General features: G+C 30.9%; 4 protein-coding genes across 11 annotated transcripts; 2 read left to right on the top strand and 2 right to left on the bottom strand.

Annotated features, from left to right (window-relative positions):
* Positions 1–1,239: 1,239 nt before the first annotated feature.
* LOC130677151 (uncharacterized) lies at positions 1,240–2,987 on the top strand. 4 transcript variants are annotated; one of them, XR_008991547.1, is made up of 3 exons: positions 1,240–1,394; positions 1,777–1,930; positions 2,235–2,987. XR_008991547.1 is itself a non-coding variant. In XM_057483786.1 (2 exons), the coding sequence occupies exon 2, from the start codon at positions 2,303–2,305 to the stop codon at positions 2,822–2,824; it is 522 nt and encodes a 173-aa protein (XP_057339769.1). In that variant the 5' UTR covers positions 1,606–1,930; positions 2,235–2,302; the 3' UTR covers positions 2,825–2,987. The 4 variants fall into 4 exon arrangements, 2 of the variants coding, with proteins under 2 accessions (XP_057339769.1, XP_057339770.1); XR_008991546.1 differs by lacking the exon at positions 1,240–1,394 and adding an exon at positions 1,990–2,154 and having other exon boundaries at positions 1,512–1,930; XM_057483786.1 differs by lacking the exon at positions 1,240–1,394 and having other exon boundaries at positions 1,606–1,930.
* A 1,227-nt stretch (positions 2,988–4,214) lies between these two features.
* On the top strand, positions 4,215–7,648 carry LOC130677360 (N-acetyl-D-glucosamine kinase). 4 transcript variants are annotated; one of them, XM_057484104.1, is made up of 8 exons: positions 4,280–4,297; positions 4,420–4,511; positions 4,689–4,898; positions 5,408–5,492; positions 5,549–5,647; positions 5,737–5,989; positions 6,161–6,459; positions 6,528–7,648. In XM_057484104.1, exons 3-8 carry the CDS (start codon positions 4,804–4,806, stop codon positions 6,852–6,854), a joined length of 1,158 nt encoding a protein of 385 aa, XP_057340087.1. In that variant the 5' UTR covers positions 4,280–4,297; positions 4,420–4,511; positions 4,689–4,803; the 3' UTR covers positions 6,855–7,648. The 4 variants fall into 4 exon arrangements, 3 of the variants coding, with proteins under 3 accessions (XP_057340086.1, XP_057340084.1, XP_057340087.1); XR_008991579.1 differs by having other exon boundaries at positions 4,215–4,898; positions 6,528–7,390; positions 7,455–7,648; XM_057484103.1 differs by having other exon boundaries at positions 4,215–4,552.
* Positions 7,649–7,708: 60 nt separating this feature from the next.
* Positions 7,709–11,491, bottom strand: LOC130677359 (nuclear hormone receptor HR96). 2 transcript variants are annotated; one of them, XM_057484100.1, is made up of 6 exons: positions 11,356–11,491; positions 11,173–11,289; positions 10,615–10,886; positions 9,091–10,470; positions 8,574–8,993; positions 7,709–8,507 (listed from the first exon to the last, which is right to left on the bottom strand). In XM_057484100.1, the coding sequence occupies exons 3-6, from the start codon at positions 10,753–10,755 to the stop codon at positions 8,310–8,312; spliced, it is 2,139 nt and encodes a 712-aa protein (XP_057340083.1). In that variant the 5' UTR covers positions 10,756–10,886; positions 11,173–11,289; positions 11,356–11,491; the 3' UTR covers positions 7,709–8,309. The 2 variants fall into 2 exon arrangements, with proteins under 2 accessions (XP_057340083.1, XP_057340082.1); XM_057484099.1 differs by having other exon boundaries at positions 11,173–11,394.
* Positions 11,492–12,145: 654 nt separating this feature from the next.
* Positions 12,146–17,619, bottom strand: LOC130677826 (lymphocyte cytosolic protein 2-like). The gene is made up of 8 exons (XM_057484697.1): positions 17,304–17,619; positions 16,461–16,523; positions 15,834–15,892; positions 14,391–15,276; positions 14,178–14,319; positions 12,890–13,066; positions 12,689–12,812; positions 12,146–12,618 (listed from the first exon to the last, which is right to left on the bottom strand). Exons 1-8 carry the CDS (start codon positions 17,382–17,384, stop codon positions 12,453–12,455), a joined length of 1,698 nt encoding a protein of 565 aa, XP_057340680.1. The 5' UTR covers positions 17,385–17,619; the 3' UTR covers positions 12,146–12,452.
* Positions 17,620–17,704: the final 85 nt, after the last annotated feature.

Raw genomic sequence — 17,704 nt, forward strand, 5'->3', positions numbered from 1 at the left:
TCCTTGAGTAGAAAAAGCCCTTTAAAGTCCTCAGAAAAATTGATTTCTCAAGTTCAGGCCAATATGAGTGTGGCTGGACATGGGTGGAGATGATTACCCATGAAGTGTGGCCTGTAACTTTGCTCCTGTTGGGAATAACTCAGCACAATATAAACATTTCTTGTTCATTATGATATCCTTGAGTAGAAAAAGCCCTTTAAAGTCCTCAGAAAAATTGATTTCTCAAGTTCAGGCCAATATGATTGTGGGTGGACATGGGTGGAGATGATTACCCATGAAGAGTGGCCTGTAACTTTGCTCCTGTTGGGAATAACTCAGCACAATATAAACATTTTTTGTTCATTATGATATCCTTGAGTAGAAAAAGCCCTTTAAAGTCCTCAGAAAAATTGATTTCTCAAGTTCAGGCCAATATGAGTGTGGCTGGACATGGGTGGAGATGATTACCCATGAAGTGTGGCCTGTAACTTTGCTCCTGTTGGGAATAACTCAGCACAATATAAACATTTCTTGTTCATTATGATATCCTTGAGTAGAAAAAGCCCTTTAAAGTCCTCAGAAAAATTTATTTTTCGAGTTCAGGCCAATATGAGTGTGGCTGGACATGGGTGGAGATGGGTGGACATGGGTAGAGATGATTACCCATGAAGAGTGGCCTGTAACTTTGCTCCTGTTGGGAATAACTCAGCACAATATAAACATTTTTTGTTCATTATGATATCCTTGAGTAGAAAAAGCCCTTTAAAGTCCTCAGAAAAATTGATTTCTCAAGTTCAGGCCAATATGAGTGTGGCTGGACATGGGTGGAGATGATTACCCATGAAGTGTGGCCTGTAACTTTGCTCCTGTTGGGAATAACTCAGCACAATATAAACATTTCTTGTTCATTATGATATCCTTGAGTAGAAAAAGCCCTTTAAAGTCCTCAGAAAAATTTATTTTTCGAGTTCAGGCCAATATGAGTGTGGGTGGACATGGGTGGAGATGATTACCCATCAAGAGTGGCCCTGTGATATAAAAGTGATGGATTACAATAATGATACTCATGTTAAAAACTATATTTTATTTTTGCTGATGGTTTATATTTTAGATATATGCTGGAAATTTTATAGTCCAAAAGTGGGAATCTATTGTAATAGATCTATGATCTCATAAATAAATACCTAATAAAAATATAAAATAATAAATATCTATTTATTTTTTTTTTAATCAATTAGTCGAATGAAAGGTAAAAAATTGTTTAATTTAGCGATACTATAAGACAATTATATATATATATATATATATATATTTTTAAAAAACCGAACTTGGTTAAATGATAGATTAACATGGAGTTATATGTGTATATATTTACCAATAACAATAAAAGTGATAATCGCTGAACCAACAACGAGGTATGTATTTATATAATTAAATAATTTATTTATTTAACGGCATTCTCAGACAGTGTCCCCCACTTTTTAAAAATATGCAATGACTGAACTGTCATAAGTGTATTCAAATTTGATTAATTAATTTAAAAAAAATTAAAGAATTAATTTAAAAAAGGATTAAGAAATTAATTGAAGAATCAATTTAAAAAATTGATCTTTAATTTGTTGAATTAATTAATAAAATTTTAACATCATCATGACAGTTGTCATCGAATATTTCGGAGGGGAGCATTGTCTGAGAATGGCCTTGATATAAGAAAATAAAGAAAAAAAATGATTAAAAATATATAAAAATGATAACCTAACATATGATAACTGATTTATTTCTATATTTCTCTTGGAGGCAAAATGACCTTGGAACTGTTGGAGGGGATACAGGAATTTTATGTTAAATCAGGAAATGGAAATGTCATATATTCTCAGGGACACCTTTAGATGCATATATATAAATATTTCGTAACCAATAACAATAACTAAATTGATGATCTTTGGATGAGGTATGTACTTATATAATTAAATAATTCACTACAGACCAATTCATTTATTTTTGATGAAGCTCCGGTTCCAGACACCAACTTATACCATTCGTTGACATTTAATTGTATGAACAATACATTGAATATTATTACGAAGTGTAATTTAAATTTATTCAAATCAGATTATAAACATCTGTCATATCTTTGTGTAATTTATAAATTATATGTATAAGTGTCCAAAGCAGGTACTCAAAGTATCTAGAACCAGTAGTTTAAAGCCCTATTTTTATTTATTTACTAATTACATGCAATTATTTATTTGCAGGCAAGAATTTTACATAAGAAAGTGAATCATTAAAATATTAATTGCAACAGAAGTAATAAATCATAAAGATGGGAGGAGAAATGCTTTTTTTTCATCACGACAAACCCATCAAAAACATTGCAAACTATGAAGAACTGGTTAAAAATATCGTAAATGATTGTCAGCACCAAGTAGTTCCTGTTGAGTTCAACTCTGACAGACCTACGGAAATATTAAGTGAAAATGAGAAGCAAAGACTGATTACGGACAGAGAAAATCTGGGTACGGATGACGATTACATAATTGGCGTTAGTTTGCAGATACCAGAAAATAGTGAGAATGAATTCAGTGTCAGACGTGGTCACTACCATATTTTGTTCCCGAAGGATCCGAATGCTTATAAAATTATTTCAAACATGCATGCCAGAGGATTTTCTGGCACTTCTGAAATAAAACGTTGGATTCATGACGTGTTACTTAAATTCGTTACAACTTTCCCTGGAGTCTTTGAACTGTATTATGGAGACAATTATTCGGGATTTGATGACAGGTCTATTGATGTCACTTATTCCAATGGCAGAGACTATCCTGTGGAAAAAAGATGGAGCTAATTGTTATATTAGTGAATAACATTCATGTTAATTGTTGTCTTACCTTGAGTTCTTGTTGTAAATTTTTTGTTAAACAGAACAGTAGAAATTAAAAGACAATTTTATTGTAATTAAAAATAAGTTTTGAAAATCCAAAGTGCACATACATAATTTTAATAAAATATTTAAAATTATATTCGAGTTTCCTAGATACTTTTTATTCAAATTTCCCGCTTTTTTCAGCAGTCACGTGGCACAATACCACGTGATGAAAACATACATTTCTTTGGCTCTTTGTTTACTTTTTTTTTTAGGAACAAGACACGAAGCCTATCTAGGCTTCGTGGAACAAGACGTCACCCAGTAGTTCAATGGGGTTCCGTTTTTGTCAAACTAGGCCCAGGGGGCAGCATCATAGCTTGTTCGATGGCGCGCAAAAATTTAACATTAAAAATAATTTCTCAACTTATCTAACAATATGGATACAAAAAACAATAAATATTTCACATGGAATGTTGCACAGTTAAAAAGAGAACTAAAAAAGCGTAGTATTCGCACAATAGAAAAAAAGAAAATTATTTATGGAAAACATCATATAATATGATTCTGAAGTTAGCGGACGTATAATGATTTTTGGATTGTTTAAAAAACGATAAATTTAAAAAAAAACAAAAAAATATTTTTAAAAATTACACCTATAGTCTTTTTAATTTTCTACATGCGCACTTTTTCAGTTTCTTTTTTTCTTCAAATTTAATTGTCCAAAATAAAATCCTAAAATTTTTAATTGTCTGCTAACTTCAGGATCATCATATAATTGATTATAAATTTGAAAATTTCTTGGGTTTTTTTTTCCTAAATCACTTTGACCCAAATTTTTTATGTCTTGTTAAAATGATTCTGAAGTTAGCCGACATCTAATAATTTTTGAGATTATTCAAAATCATAAATTATTAAAAAAAAAATATTCTAAGATTTTGCATTTTTAGTTTTTTAAATTTTCTACAAGTGCATATTTTTAGTTTTTTTAATTTTTGTAATTAACCAGTTGGGAATAAAATGCAAAAATTTTTAAGTGTGCTAAATTCAGGATCATTTTTTAAATTTGACATTTGAAAATATGATTCTGAAGTTAGCAGACAGTTAAAAATTTTTGAATTTTTTTTTTTAACGACTTAATTTAAAAAAAAAATAAAAATATGCACATGTAGAAACTTTAATAAACTATAGGTGCAATTTTTAAAAAATTTTTTTTTGTTTTAAATTTATTGTTTAAAAAAAAATTCAAAAATTATTGGACGTCGGCTAACTTCAGTATCATTTAAAAATTTGCGCTCAACCAAACTCGCTATTATGCTGCTCTCAAACGGAGGAGTTTGGCAAAACGGAACCCCATTTCAGTACTCAGTAACTCAGTAATTGGTCGCATTCGTCGACAAAAATGTTGTGTACTCCACATCTGTTTAAAATTTTAATTTAATTAGCCGACGTCTTGTAATTTTTGAATTTTTTTAAAAACGATATAAAAAAAATGCACCCATAGTTTTTTAAATTTCCTACATGTGCATATTTTTAATTTTTTGAAATCGATTTTTAAAAAATTTGAAAATTTTCAGTTTACTAAATCCAGGATAATAATTTTTAAATTTTTAATTAATCATCCGATGAATAAAATAAATCGTAGGATTAGCAGACGTTGAGACACTAGGTAAAAAATTTCAAATAATTTATCACGTCTACATTTATAGCGTAAGTTAAAATAACAAACGTCAGTGTTTGATACATAAATCATCATTTAAATTATATGAGTTAATGATAAATTACTGATAAGCGACACCAGTGGTTCTGATACCGTAATAATTAAATGACTTTTATTTAAATAAAGTGACAGTCTGCGAAAATTAAAAACCCGAGTGGTCAAAATAAAAATAAATAAAAAGAACAAGGGATCAATGATAAGTGCAAATTAATTTAATTGGTAAAGACAATTTTTACCAGCAATGAAAGACAAAGAAGAAAAAATTATTAATTCAAATAGTAAAATGTCTGAAGAAACTTCAAATCACGAAGAAATAATAATCGGAGGAATTGAAGGGTAAGTAAATTAATTTTATCAGCATGTTGATCATGACTTTAAATTATCAGTCACTATCTTGAGAAATAGATAAAAATTGTATCAACAATAAATATCACTTCCGGATATTTATTTTTAATTTTTAATCTTGATAATTTGTTAATTAAAAATATAAATAAGTAAAGTAGTTTCCGGTTGCCAGGTAAATCTCTTACCGGTGTCCAGTTCTACCGATTTAATTAAATTATTTAAAATTTTTTTATTTATTGTTTGAATTTAAAGTCAAAAGCCCGAACTGGTATTTTTTCAAATAAATCAAAATGGAATTTGAAAAGAGAATTTTTAAAAAAAAATTTCTTGGGGGACAAGTTTGTAAAGCGGACTATAACTGAGTAATTTGCTCTAGACATTTTAGTGTATGACAGATAGCAATATAATTTTATATTGTTATCATAGATAATGACTTGTGTTATCAAAGTCTTAAAAAAATAATAAATCAATAAAACAGGTCAATTAAAAAATTTTTTTAGAGGCGGCACTCATTCTTCTTTGATAATAATGGACGGCAAGGGAAATCAACTGGCGCATATCAAGGGTCCTGGCACCAATCACTGGGTAATTTACGTTAATTGTTTATTAAACTGTAATAAATAATACGATGACAATTGCAGGGTTTGGGTATAAAGGAAACTGCCTTGAGAATCAATAACATGATTGTGGAAGCCAAGGAAACTTTAAATATTTCTGAATCTCGTCTTCTTGATTGTGTCGTATGTTACTTTCTAATCAAAAATTTTTCTATTCAACTGAACTTGTACATTAGAAGAAAAGAAAATATTTTATGAGTAAATTATTCTAGGGTTTGTGCTTGAGTGGCTGCGAGGAAGAAGAAACTAATAATCAGCTGGTGGAAACTCTGCTGAAAGAATTCCCGCATGCTAGCAAAAAATATGTCGTCGGTTCAGACTCGATGGGCAGCTTAAAAACTGGTTCTAATTGCGGAGGTATTGTTCTTATAGCGGGAACGGGGAGTAATGGTCTGCTAATTAACTCAGATGGTAGCACTCATGGGTGTGGAGGCTGGGGTCACATGATTGGTGACGAAGGCGGAGGTAATTTATTAATATTTTTATACTGTGTACCCTATCAATAAAATTTATGGGCGATTGCATGGGAATCTATAGGAATTCATGTAGAAAAGTATGGATTTATGTAAGAATCCATGGGCATATGGATTTTTTTGATAGGGTATTTATTTATCATGAGTTTTCTTGCTGTTTTAGCTTTCTGGATAGCCCACAGAGCTTGCAAATGTGTATTTGATGATTTAGATGGGCTACAAAAAGCCCCACACTCTACAGAATTCGTTTGGACGGCGATGAAAAAATTTTTCCGTGTGAATAATCAAAACGAAATGCTGCCACATCTTTACTCAAATTTTGATAAAAGTAAATTCGCCATGTTCACCAAAGAACTTGTTGCTGGATGTGAAAAAAAAGATCCGCTCTGTGAAAGTTTTTTTACCCATGCTGGAGAATATCTTGCGCGATATGTAAATACGCTGGCTGCTAAAGCGCACAATGTAATTATATATTTTTTAAATTTATTATTTTTAAATCTTGGTCTAAAAATCACTTGAAATTTTACCAGGATGTGAAATTGGCGACTGGAGGCTTGAAGGTAATCTGCGTTGGCTCAGTTTGGAAGTCATGGAATTTAATGGAAAAAGGTTTCACGAATGAAATTAAAAGACGACATTTAGTTGATGAATTGACTTTGTTGAGATTGAAAGCACCTTCGGCTATTGGCGCTTGTTATGTTGCCGGTGAAAAAATATCTTGTGAAAGTCTTGTTAAGACTCATGATAAAAATTCCGAGGCTTTTTTTCACTACAAACGAGGAACTGAACCGAAGAAAGGAACTTCTGTTGTAGCTATCGATAATTCTTGCGAAACAATTTGTGTTGCTGCGTCGTAAAATATAATAAGTAAAAAGTATAAGTATATTTTTACTTGATGGAAGTATTTGTCTATAAAATATACGAGGTATATCTCGTATATATTTTTGTAGTACTGGGAGTTAAAAATATTGACAAAATTTTATTGAATTTTCGTCAATAAAATAATTACGAGACTTATATATTTTTATATAAAAATTTATCACCGGTCAATGATCAATTTATTTATCGCAATGGTAGCATTTGTTATATTTATATATTTTGTCTGCAACATGACGTGACTGTATACTACGTGAATATGAAAGACAAAATAAAAATAAAAATTTGACAGTCAAATAAAATTTAAATGTTTATGTAAATTTATATGAAAAATGGGCATAGCAAATTTTTTTGGATGGATCTTATATATTTTAATGTGGAGTATCATAAAATTTATAAATATCGTAGGTTATATATTTGTCTTCTGTTTATTGACAATTTTCTTCTTCATCGTATTGCCGATGCTCGTCTTCTTGGCTCTATGGAGTCTCGGGCTCTTCTGGGACAACAGCAATCGGTAAAATTGACATAATTTATTTAGGAAACTTATTTTGTACTCGTTATAATTAAATTTTTAACAGGCTCCAAGAATAAATAATAATAAAAGAGTGAAAGGACAAATTAATCTTAAATGTTTTCACTTCTCGATAACCTTGGGCTCAAGGCAACGCAACCGGATATAAATTACTAGTAAATTAACTTGTAAAAGAAATAAAATGAATTTTTTACTGTAAATCTGTTCACTGTAAAAATATATGTATTTTTGTACACGGTATCACAATTATTATTTTTTTTTACTAAAACAATTCAATACATAACTGCGGTAGCTTATAGTATTTTTTAAAATATTTGCACTATTTTTAAAATCAATTGTTGATATTTATTTAAATAATTAAAATTAAATCAACAAAGTTAATAGTAATCATAAAATAAAAATTATTTTTTTTATCTACAATATTTTTGATTGTTTTAAAGTATAAAATATATTATCATAATTTTTAAATAATATCAACATTTATAAACTAAATACTTGATAAATTTAATTACTTTTTTTAAAATATATACTTTAATGGTATGTCATATAATTATCTAGTCACAGCCGAATTCTGATGTCTGATTCCGTCAAATTTGAATTTTCCCTCTGACCCTACTACGGGGGTCATTTATTGCACACCTCAAGCGCGAATTTAAAATTATAAATAAATAGAGTAAATAAGTTAAAAAATATTATTTCGAAAAAATGCACTTATTAATTTCAAAATTTTTCAAATGCGCATTTTTAAAAAATTTTATTTCATTATTTATTTACTCTACTTATTAATAATTTTAAATTCGTCTGATGTCTGCTTCATTCACACTCATGAATTTTTACAAAATTTCCGTTTCTCCATCGACTAGAAGTCAGACTTTACATAATTCGACTGTATTTTAATTACCTAGTGTTTTAAATCAAATATTTCAATCAGAAGCGGCTCGACGCTCGAAGGATTTACATTCAAATAAACATCAACGACTTCATTATTAAGTCTATGAAGTTCAGATATTTTTTGTATCAACTTTAAAAATGTTGACTTGGCTTCACATCCTGGGTAAACACTTTCCAGATAACGCCTCAATAAATAATAATAAGAATTCTGTAATAAAAATTCCAGGATTAATTTATAATAATTAAATAATTTAATCATCTAATAATAAATTACCTGTTCCAATTTAATGACGTCACTGTGTACAACACGTGGTCTGTCAGGTGAAAAGAGAGCAATGGCACTGAGTATTAAAATAATATTTTCATCTCGCCATCGAGAATCAAAAGTCCTTACAAATTTTGCGTGCTCGGAATAAAGATTACCCTTAGCTTCTTTGAGCACATCAACTTTTATTTTAGACATTCTTTCTTGACTGTGAGGTATCTTCCACATGTCTTTGTCAGAATCATAATTCAAAGCTGATCTTAAGATCATCATTTCTGTACAGCCTCCTTTCAAAAGTGCCAATTGATCTTCTTGGCACATATTTTTGAATGCGTTTATTTTCTTAGACATTTTTATTAATCGTCTGATAGCTATTGCTGTCAAATTTATTACATCTAGAAGCACAGGATCCGAATATCCAGCGGTACCCTGCAATAATTATTTGGTTATTTAAATTTATTATCGGAATCTTGGGGAAACTGACGGTGTCAGTGATAAAATAATGCAAGAATATTAAAAAACAAACCTTAAATCGACATTCTTCACCAACTAAATTCGTGATATCATCATCTAGAGGCGCAAGTAGTGCTTTATTAGCGACGATTAATTCGTTTAATTTAGCGCGCTCAGCGTCATTCAGTTCTCTACTATTTTGATTGCCACCCAAAGCTGAATAAGCTGAAAATTCTAATTTAATAGCTTCACATAGTATTGATTCTATTGAATTAACAGCTATCGGAATTCTTTGAACATCTTGAACTACATCTCTGGTAACGTCATCCGTACTTTTGCTCCAATCATTGTTACTAATACTAGTAGTAGACTCGTCTACTTTATTATTGCTATCACCCGATTTTTCATTCGTTATTAAATTTGTTAGAATTGGATTGTCAACATTGTGTTGCTCCGAATCCAATATATTACAAATTATATTATTAGAAACTTTATCTCCTGCGGCTATGCTAGTGCTGGCGGAGTCTTGAGTATCATGAGAATCAAAGAGCCTCGACATCTGCGGACCATTTGCCAGGGAAAGTTTGCCAGCAACTTCAGGATCCGACATTATTTTAGCAACAATACTTTTGTCTTGTAATAATTTAGCAACTAACTGTGGATTACTGAGTAAAATTTTAACAAGAAAATCGGATTTCCCCATTAACTTAGAGGTCGGTGTTGATGATTTCATTTTAATATTTTCTCCCGCGCAATTCCCGTCTTCATTATTGCGATCTCTAATTACTGATAAGTTTTCTGATCTATTTCTTGTTGCCATCTCTGAATGTCTTTCGTCATTCAAATTACCATCAGCTAACTCTGATGAGAACTCACACGAATTATTAAAGTGAGAATCTTTCGTGCTGCTCGTCGACTCATCGGTTATTTTCTCCGAACCGCAGGGATCATCTCTAGAAAAAGGGCCATGACATCTACGGAAAAACTGGCTCGAGTGCGTCGAATCCTTGAGCATATCCAACGTTTTCGAGCCAATGATGTCTCGATTCTCAGGAGGACTTGAAGGACTCGGCACACTTGCAGCCGTTGCTGGACTCATGCTCTCGACAGTTCGTTCTCTGTTGGCATCCAAGTCCGTGTACTTTTTATCAGACTCCCAAAAATAAGTTTCAGAAGCTGTCGATGCTACCGAAGCGACTGACATCGACGTGTCATCAAAACTCGGGTCTTCAACAACTTCTCTCTTCATCCTAGGGCCCCGCGTATCATCACACGATCGCTTCTTGGCCCGATTCTCTTCAATTTTTTGTTTCTTCAGGACCTTGTCCTCCTCTGTCATGATGTACTCCTTCCTCATACCGATGCTGAAGCACTTGTCCAGTCGGCATTTCTGGCAAAATCGTCGGGTAACAGGCGTGACATTACAATTAGACGAAAACGGGCACTTGAAATCCTACAAAACAACAACAATTTTTTAATAAATTGATTATAATCATTTAATTACCGCTTGTTATCATTTAATCTGTGATAACAAACTATTTTTTACGCTCAGATTAAATTTAAGCAACTAGATAAATAAATAAAAGTAATGAGTCACCTTATTTTTCAAGGCATTCCTTCGGAAAAAAGCTTTGCAACTTTCACATGACACAGCATTGAAATTATATCCTAGGGCACGATCTCCACAGACTCCACAAATTTTGTTGGCTTCTCTACCACCAGTTTGTTCATCTTCCATATCTTTTAAATGAATAGTCCACGTCCACTGACATTAAATATTATTTTTAAATCACCTCATCGCTTGTTTGCGCTCTTTCGTTATTAAATCATCCACGAGGACAATTAGCTGTGACTCATTATCATTTAACTCTGAAATAATAGATAATTTTTAAATGATACTGAAATTGCCCGAGGTCTGATCATTTTTGGATTTTATTTCAACGATAAATTATAAAAAAAAAACATGCACGTGAAGAAAATTTAAAAAACTATGGGTGCAATTTTTTAAATATTTTTTAAAAATCCAAAAATTATGAGACGTCAGATAATTTCAGTATCAGGATTTTAAACACGTTTATTATTGTTGTAGATAATGATTAATTAGTCAATGATGGATAAAAAATAAATAAATAACAACAAAAGTAATTGGTCTTACCAGGAATAATAATAATAACTTTGGCAGCAAGTGTTGATTGAGAAGGAGTACGAATTATTTTAAATGACAGCTTGAATGAAACTTTAAATTGACTCTCACTTATCAACACTTAGTGATCTATGCAGTAAAAACGTGTGCTGAATGATCTGTTAAATTATTTTAAGAAATATAAATGTTCATTACCTATAATCTGTCTTTATCACACCCCCCTGCCATCATACGATCAAGTTTACAACTTTATGATAAGACTAAAACTTATTTTATTTTTCCTCCAAGTTGGTAGAATTTTATGGCGCGAATTTTGAATCGCGAGTTTTTTTTCAAAAGTGAGGGCAGGTACTGATTTTGCCGCGGGAATCGTTTACTTTTCTTTAAAAATTTTGAACTTGGTAACATTTTATGATACTGAAGTTAGCAGACGTCTGACAGTTTTTGAATTTTTTTAAAAACGATAAATTACAAAAAAAAAATATTTTGAAAAATTGCATCTATAGTTTATTAAATTTTCTACATGTGTATATTTTAATTATTTTTTTTTTTTTAATTTATTTGTTGAAAAAAAAAATCCAAAAATTTTTAACTGTCTGCTAACTTCAGGATCGTAACATTTTATCATTTTTTATCTGATGATAATTTTTTTTGTTGGTTGAGTCATTTATCTAGACACCGTAATTTCTTTTTAAATATTTCCCGATTATTCTGTTATCAAACGTATGTTAAAAACTCATTACATGGGTACTTTTTACTTGGGTCTTATTTTAGAGTTGAGTTTGACGATAAGAAAATACGTCAGCTCCCACTCTGACGTGAGGCTTAAAATTTTTTTTCCTAAAGTGAAACTTAAACACAAATTACGTGTCCAGATAATTTTTAAATAATAAAATAAGAATAACATGTTTTTATTTTAATACAATATATATATATATATATTTTATTTTCATCACATTTTTGACATAAAAAATAGTAGAGAGAAATAATTTTTTTTTTTATAGAAATAAATGCATTTTGTTTCTAAATATTTAATTGCACTTACGTCGTTATAAATAATAGATAAATATTTAAGTGCACTTAGTATGTTATAATATATATTATATATAATTTTGATACGTAAAAATATTTTTTTAAGTAGAGTAAAGACGATACTTGATAATGCAAAAGGCACTTGTAAAAATTCATTAAAAAATCAGTCATCAGAAACAAACTCATTGATTTTTCTTATCAGTATCGCTCGTTAATATCTTAATTAATTAACCAATTAAATTTTATAACAATAAAAAAGGTCATTTGTGAGCAGAAGTTGATTTAGTGGGTGTGTCTATTAATCTCGTACGGCCCATCTGCACTCCGCCGGAATACAAAACGAGTTCTTCTTTTGAATAAAATTTAATTATGTCTTCGACGTTTGTAAAAGTTTGTTCGTCGGCTTTCAGTGACCCCAAGGCAAATCTAAAAAAATTAAATATTTATTTTGTTCGTCAAACACCAGATAATTTAATTAAATAAAAATATCAATTACCTGCTATCGGTTCTTTTCCGTACAGGGACATTGTAAACTCTGTCTCTAAACCAAAGTACAAGTACCAGTGGGTTATTGAGATCTGACGTCGATGGTCTTAGTAAAAAATATCCATTGTGAGCTCCTGTAAATAAATTTAAATCGTCTGATTTATTTAATTAACCAGACAGACTTTTAAAAAAATGTAAAAGAAAATCTTACGGTCTTTGATAAGACTAATAGCTTGATCTCGTGTAACATTATGAAACCACGTTGATTCCATATAAGATTGTCCAAATGGAGGGGGTGGTAATGGTCGGGTAGCTCTCATTTCCGCTGATAGAGATGTGCTACTGCCAGAGTGTGGTAAAGTCGCTGATTTTTTATCTGGTGAACGCTCTGTAATTAAATAAATTAAAAAATATCATCAGTTTGCTTTGAAAGTTTACTTTCATAAAAAAAATTTTTTAGTATTTTTTAAACTCGATTTGAAAACTTAAATTAAAGTCATAGTCATTCTCAAACAATACCCCCCACTTTTTAAAAATATTCAATGATCTTGAACTGCCATAACTTTATGTCAGTATAATTCAAATTTTCAAATTTCGAGGCTTAAAATCTATATCTCGTTGAAAATTGTCACTGCGTTGTCCTTTTTTCAGTTAATCCTTCAATTTTTTAAACAAATTGATAAAATTTTGATACTTTTATGACAGTAGAGTCATTGAATATTTTTATAAAGTGAGAGGGGGGAAGTCTGAGAATGCCCTTAAAAGTTTCACTGACTTGAAAGATTAAGACGAGCTTGAGTAAGCGCCGCAGAAGTTAAACATTCTGAAAGACTCGCTTGTTTTCTCATTGATGTATTGAGTGATACAGAACGTTTTGAATTGCTAACTAATGCCATTTTAAATTTATGTATAATAAATATAAATATAAGTTAAAAATTTATAAACTAGATTGCGAGTTATCCGATTGACTAGAAAGACACGACTGAGGTTTGATACGCTGCTAGACTGAACGCCTCGAGCAGTCCGGTGGTCTCTCAGCGTGAGGTAAATTTCCGAGTTTGAATTAAAAATAGAATTTTTCTGTAATTTAAATAAAATTCTCTCTTATTAATTAATCTGACCTGAATACACTGAAGTGTCTTGCTCTTGTGTGTAACAACATCTGGACACTGCGCGCTTTATCCTAACAATCATATCAATAACTTCATTTATCAACCGCGATCCCAAACCAATAACGAGACCACGTGTTATTCTTAAATAAAAACACGAACATTTTCCACTTTGTTTTTGCATTTCTTAGCCATTTGATTAAATTATTTAAAATAATGTGGACTTTACTTGTCGGCGAATTTAACGCAACTGAGTTAAGTACCGAGTTACATGCAAGTGTTTTGCAGCCGGTTGCACTACACGTGTTCTGCTATTAATTTTTTTTTGTATTTTATAAAAAGTTTGTCTTTTTGTTGCGTAATAACTCAAAGAAATAAATTAATACCAACCACTTTTGTTTTGAGATCTTGATGGGTTTGTAACACAAGTTAACGTGGGAGTTGATTCTGTACTTGAAATTCCCGACGGTGGAGGTGGATCATTTGCGTTAGGAATCGGAATTGGCTGAACGTAATAAGTATTATCGTCCGGCTATGGTAAAATAAAAATAAAAATAATAAATGAAATTTAAAAGTTTAAGTATTAAAGTTAAAAATACTTACACTCTCTGTAATGCATTCGTAAATCTCATAATCCTCTTGGCTGGTTGTACTTGGAGGTTTATAAACACTCTCGGCAGATTTTTGTACAAGTGATTGATTACTTCCTATTTTAATTCGATTCTGCTCGATAATTTGTTCATCAAAAGCTTCATACTCGTCTTCACTCTCGTCTGTTTTAGTCGGCAGATTAGCGACGAGGTCAAAGTTTCTGAGCATCACCGGAGGCTTGGGGAGTTCGTCAGACCATTCGAAAACTCGGGGGCATTTTTCGGGCCGCGGTGGTGGCGCAGCGGGTTTTTTAACTTCCTTGCTCTCGGGAACGAGGCTCGGGGATGTGTGCAAAAATGATTTGAGATTTGGCTTCGTAGATCTATCAGGCATATCAGGTTTTTTAATCATTAGTTTATTTTCTGAGGGGTATCGTAATTTCAGCTGTTCCTTCAACTGACCGGCCAATGTCGCCTCGAATTTTTTGTGTAACTGCGAGACACTTTGGACTTTTACTTCTTCTTCTTGCGCTAAATTCATGTACGCATTTTCTTGATCAGCAGCATCAAGTTCTGATTCGCAGTTCATATAAATACTTTCAGGCCTACGATTAGTTTTATTAGTATGTGCACAATTAATATTTTTTTTAGCAAGTATTTCGTTTCTCTGAAACATCATTAAACTATTTCGAAACTCAGTACTTTGTCGCGTGTTATTATTTTTACGTAATAAATTATTTTTTTTAATTAATGCGTCATCGTCTTCTTCGTCGTCCTCGAAGTCGGTTCCCCATGATCCAGAATCGCTTACGGGTTCTTGTTCCACTTGAAGAATATTTGATGCCGCCACATGATCTTCTGGCGCGCGATTTAGTTCCTCGACAAATCCCCATAGGCTCCTTTGAAAAAATTTAAATAAATAATTAAATATTTATTAATTGACTTTTTGAATGCATTTAGAAACCCGCCAAAAAAATTTACCATTTTTTAGTAGTCGTTAACTAATTTTAAAATTATATTTCTGGGACCGTTTTATGTAAGTGACAGAATAAAATACGTCCATAAAATACATTTGCATTTATGGAGGAGGGGGTATCGCTTACTGTAGCAAAGGGGGTCGGGGGGTCTAAGGAAAAGTATATTTCCTTCGCGGTATCATATTTGTAAATATATAAATATTTCTATGTATATATTTCCTTCCTTACGGGAAGGATATAATTTGTGACGTAATATTGACAGGAGGAAAATGCGACAGCGTGACGAAGGGGAGAGATTCTAAAGAGATAAAATTTTCCGTGACGTATTTTATGTACGGCCCCTTATTGGAGTATGAATTTCTACAAGTCTATTTTCTCTTAGATTCTTATTCGGGAGTGAACTTGATATCTGTCAAAATTTCTAGAGAATCGATAAAATTATTGACTGTCTTAAAATAATAAAATAATAAAATATTTACCATGTTTGTGAGCGCGTCAAGTCTCGCTTCCAAAGAGCTAATTTCCCCTCAGTCAAGTGCTGTCGAGTAATTAAAGGCATTAGAATCATTTAAAACACTTGTGTAGTAGACTAATATAAATAAAAATAAAAATAAAAATAAAAATGATAAAGTTATGCAGTGACCGGATGTCTATACCGATAACAGATTCCACTTAACCAGCGAATTCTTCGTCACATCACGTCGAGAAAATAACATGATTTATTATTATTATTAAATAATAGTAAATTACTAGTATTCTAATAATATATTATTAATATAATAAATAAAAATATGAATGGATTATGCGGGCTCTGACTTCCAGATGTTTACTGATGACGATTCACACGATTCGCTTAATTTACTTTAGTGAAATCAGAGTTTCTCTTTTCTTTTTTTCCACGTATGGCGATTACTAATTCACATACGATTATTTTATTTCAATACAAATTTATTTGAGAAGTATAAAAAAAAAAAAAAATTGTTTATTCATACTGACAAATAATAAGTTACTAATCAGTAAAATCTTATGAGTAATCGATAACTACTGACTTATTTACAATTAAACATAGATTATAATATTTATTTATTAATCATTATTATAATTACCCAAAGCTCGTCACCGTCAATTTGACGTTTTAATACAGCTTCACAACATTCTTCGAGACCATTCTGTAAATGTAAATATTAAGTATTATTATGGAGCAGAAAAAAAATATTTTTATAAAAATAATTAAAGGAAGAGACCCAGTACCCGACCAGGGAACTAGTAACCGATCACTCATGCATTTGTATTGATATATTTACTAAATATATCTATACAAATACATGAGTGATCGAGTACTAGGTCTCTTACCTTAAAGAAATTAAAAAAAAAAACTAAACAGCCTTCGAAAAGTTACTCCATTTTTTGATATTAAAATATTTTAACAGTAAAAATATCTTGTTATTTATAGCGCGGAAATGATCAAAATTACGGAATTCGTTCTCATAAATTACTAGAAAAATTATAAATATTCTTGAGTTACTTCCGGGCCAATAGAGTCTGAGATATTATTCATCAAATAATTTTTTTTAAATAAAAAATTTTTCTGTACCGATAATCGTTTTTACCGAAGACTAATTGCTAAAAAAAAACATTGAAAAATTAAATTTATGATCCTAATGTAGCAGACAAAATTTTTTTCAACTGATTAATTACAAAAAAAAAAAATATGCACACGTAGAAAATTCAAAAAACTATAGGCAATTATTTAAAATTCCCTTTTTTTAAAATTTGTCCTTTTTAAAAAAATCCAAAAATTAGTAGTCGGCCAAATTCAATATCATAATTTATCAACTAAAATAAAAAATATATGACAATAATATTTAACATTCCAAGCAACTGATGAACAGAAAATATAAGTATGTATATAAAAATCTATTTATACATAATAATAATAATAATTTTACCTTTTTGAGTACTTGTATAACTTCCTCGGTGGTCCAATTTTTGATAAATTTGATAGCCTCAGACCTTGACAATTTGGACATGGTCCGTATTCCCGGTGTTAAAAAATTTAAAAGCGCACGTGACGTTGTAAGAACGCATCTGGCTGACCCTTTTTTTGCTCAACAATATACGGGACAGTTATGTTTCTCTCGCGGTCTTTACACTCTAAATTTTTTTTATTTCCCACACGCACACACAAGTGTCATTGCTCAGCTTACATATATTTACATTGTGTACACACATATGTCAAAGTATGTAGTGGTTGATGAATAAGTGTGTGCTGTTGACTGATGACTGCTGATTTTTATGATGACAGGGCGCGACCGCTGAAAACAATTGGAACCTTCCGTTGGAGCTGACG

The sequence above is a fragment of the Microplitis mediator genome, chromosome 11, assembly GCF_029852145.1.
Source record: "Microplitis mediator isolate UGA2020A chromosome 11, iyMicMedi2.1, whole genome shotgun sequence".
In the NCBI taxonomy this organism is placed as follows: domain Eukaryota; kingdom Metazoa; phylum Arthropoda; class Insecta; order Hymenoptera; family Braconidae; genus Microplitis; species Microplitis mediator.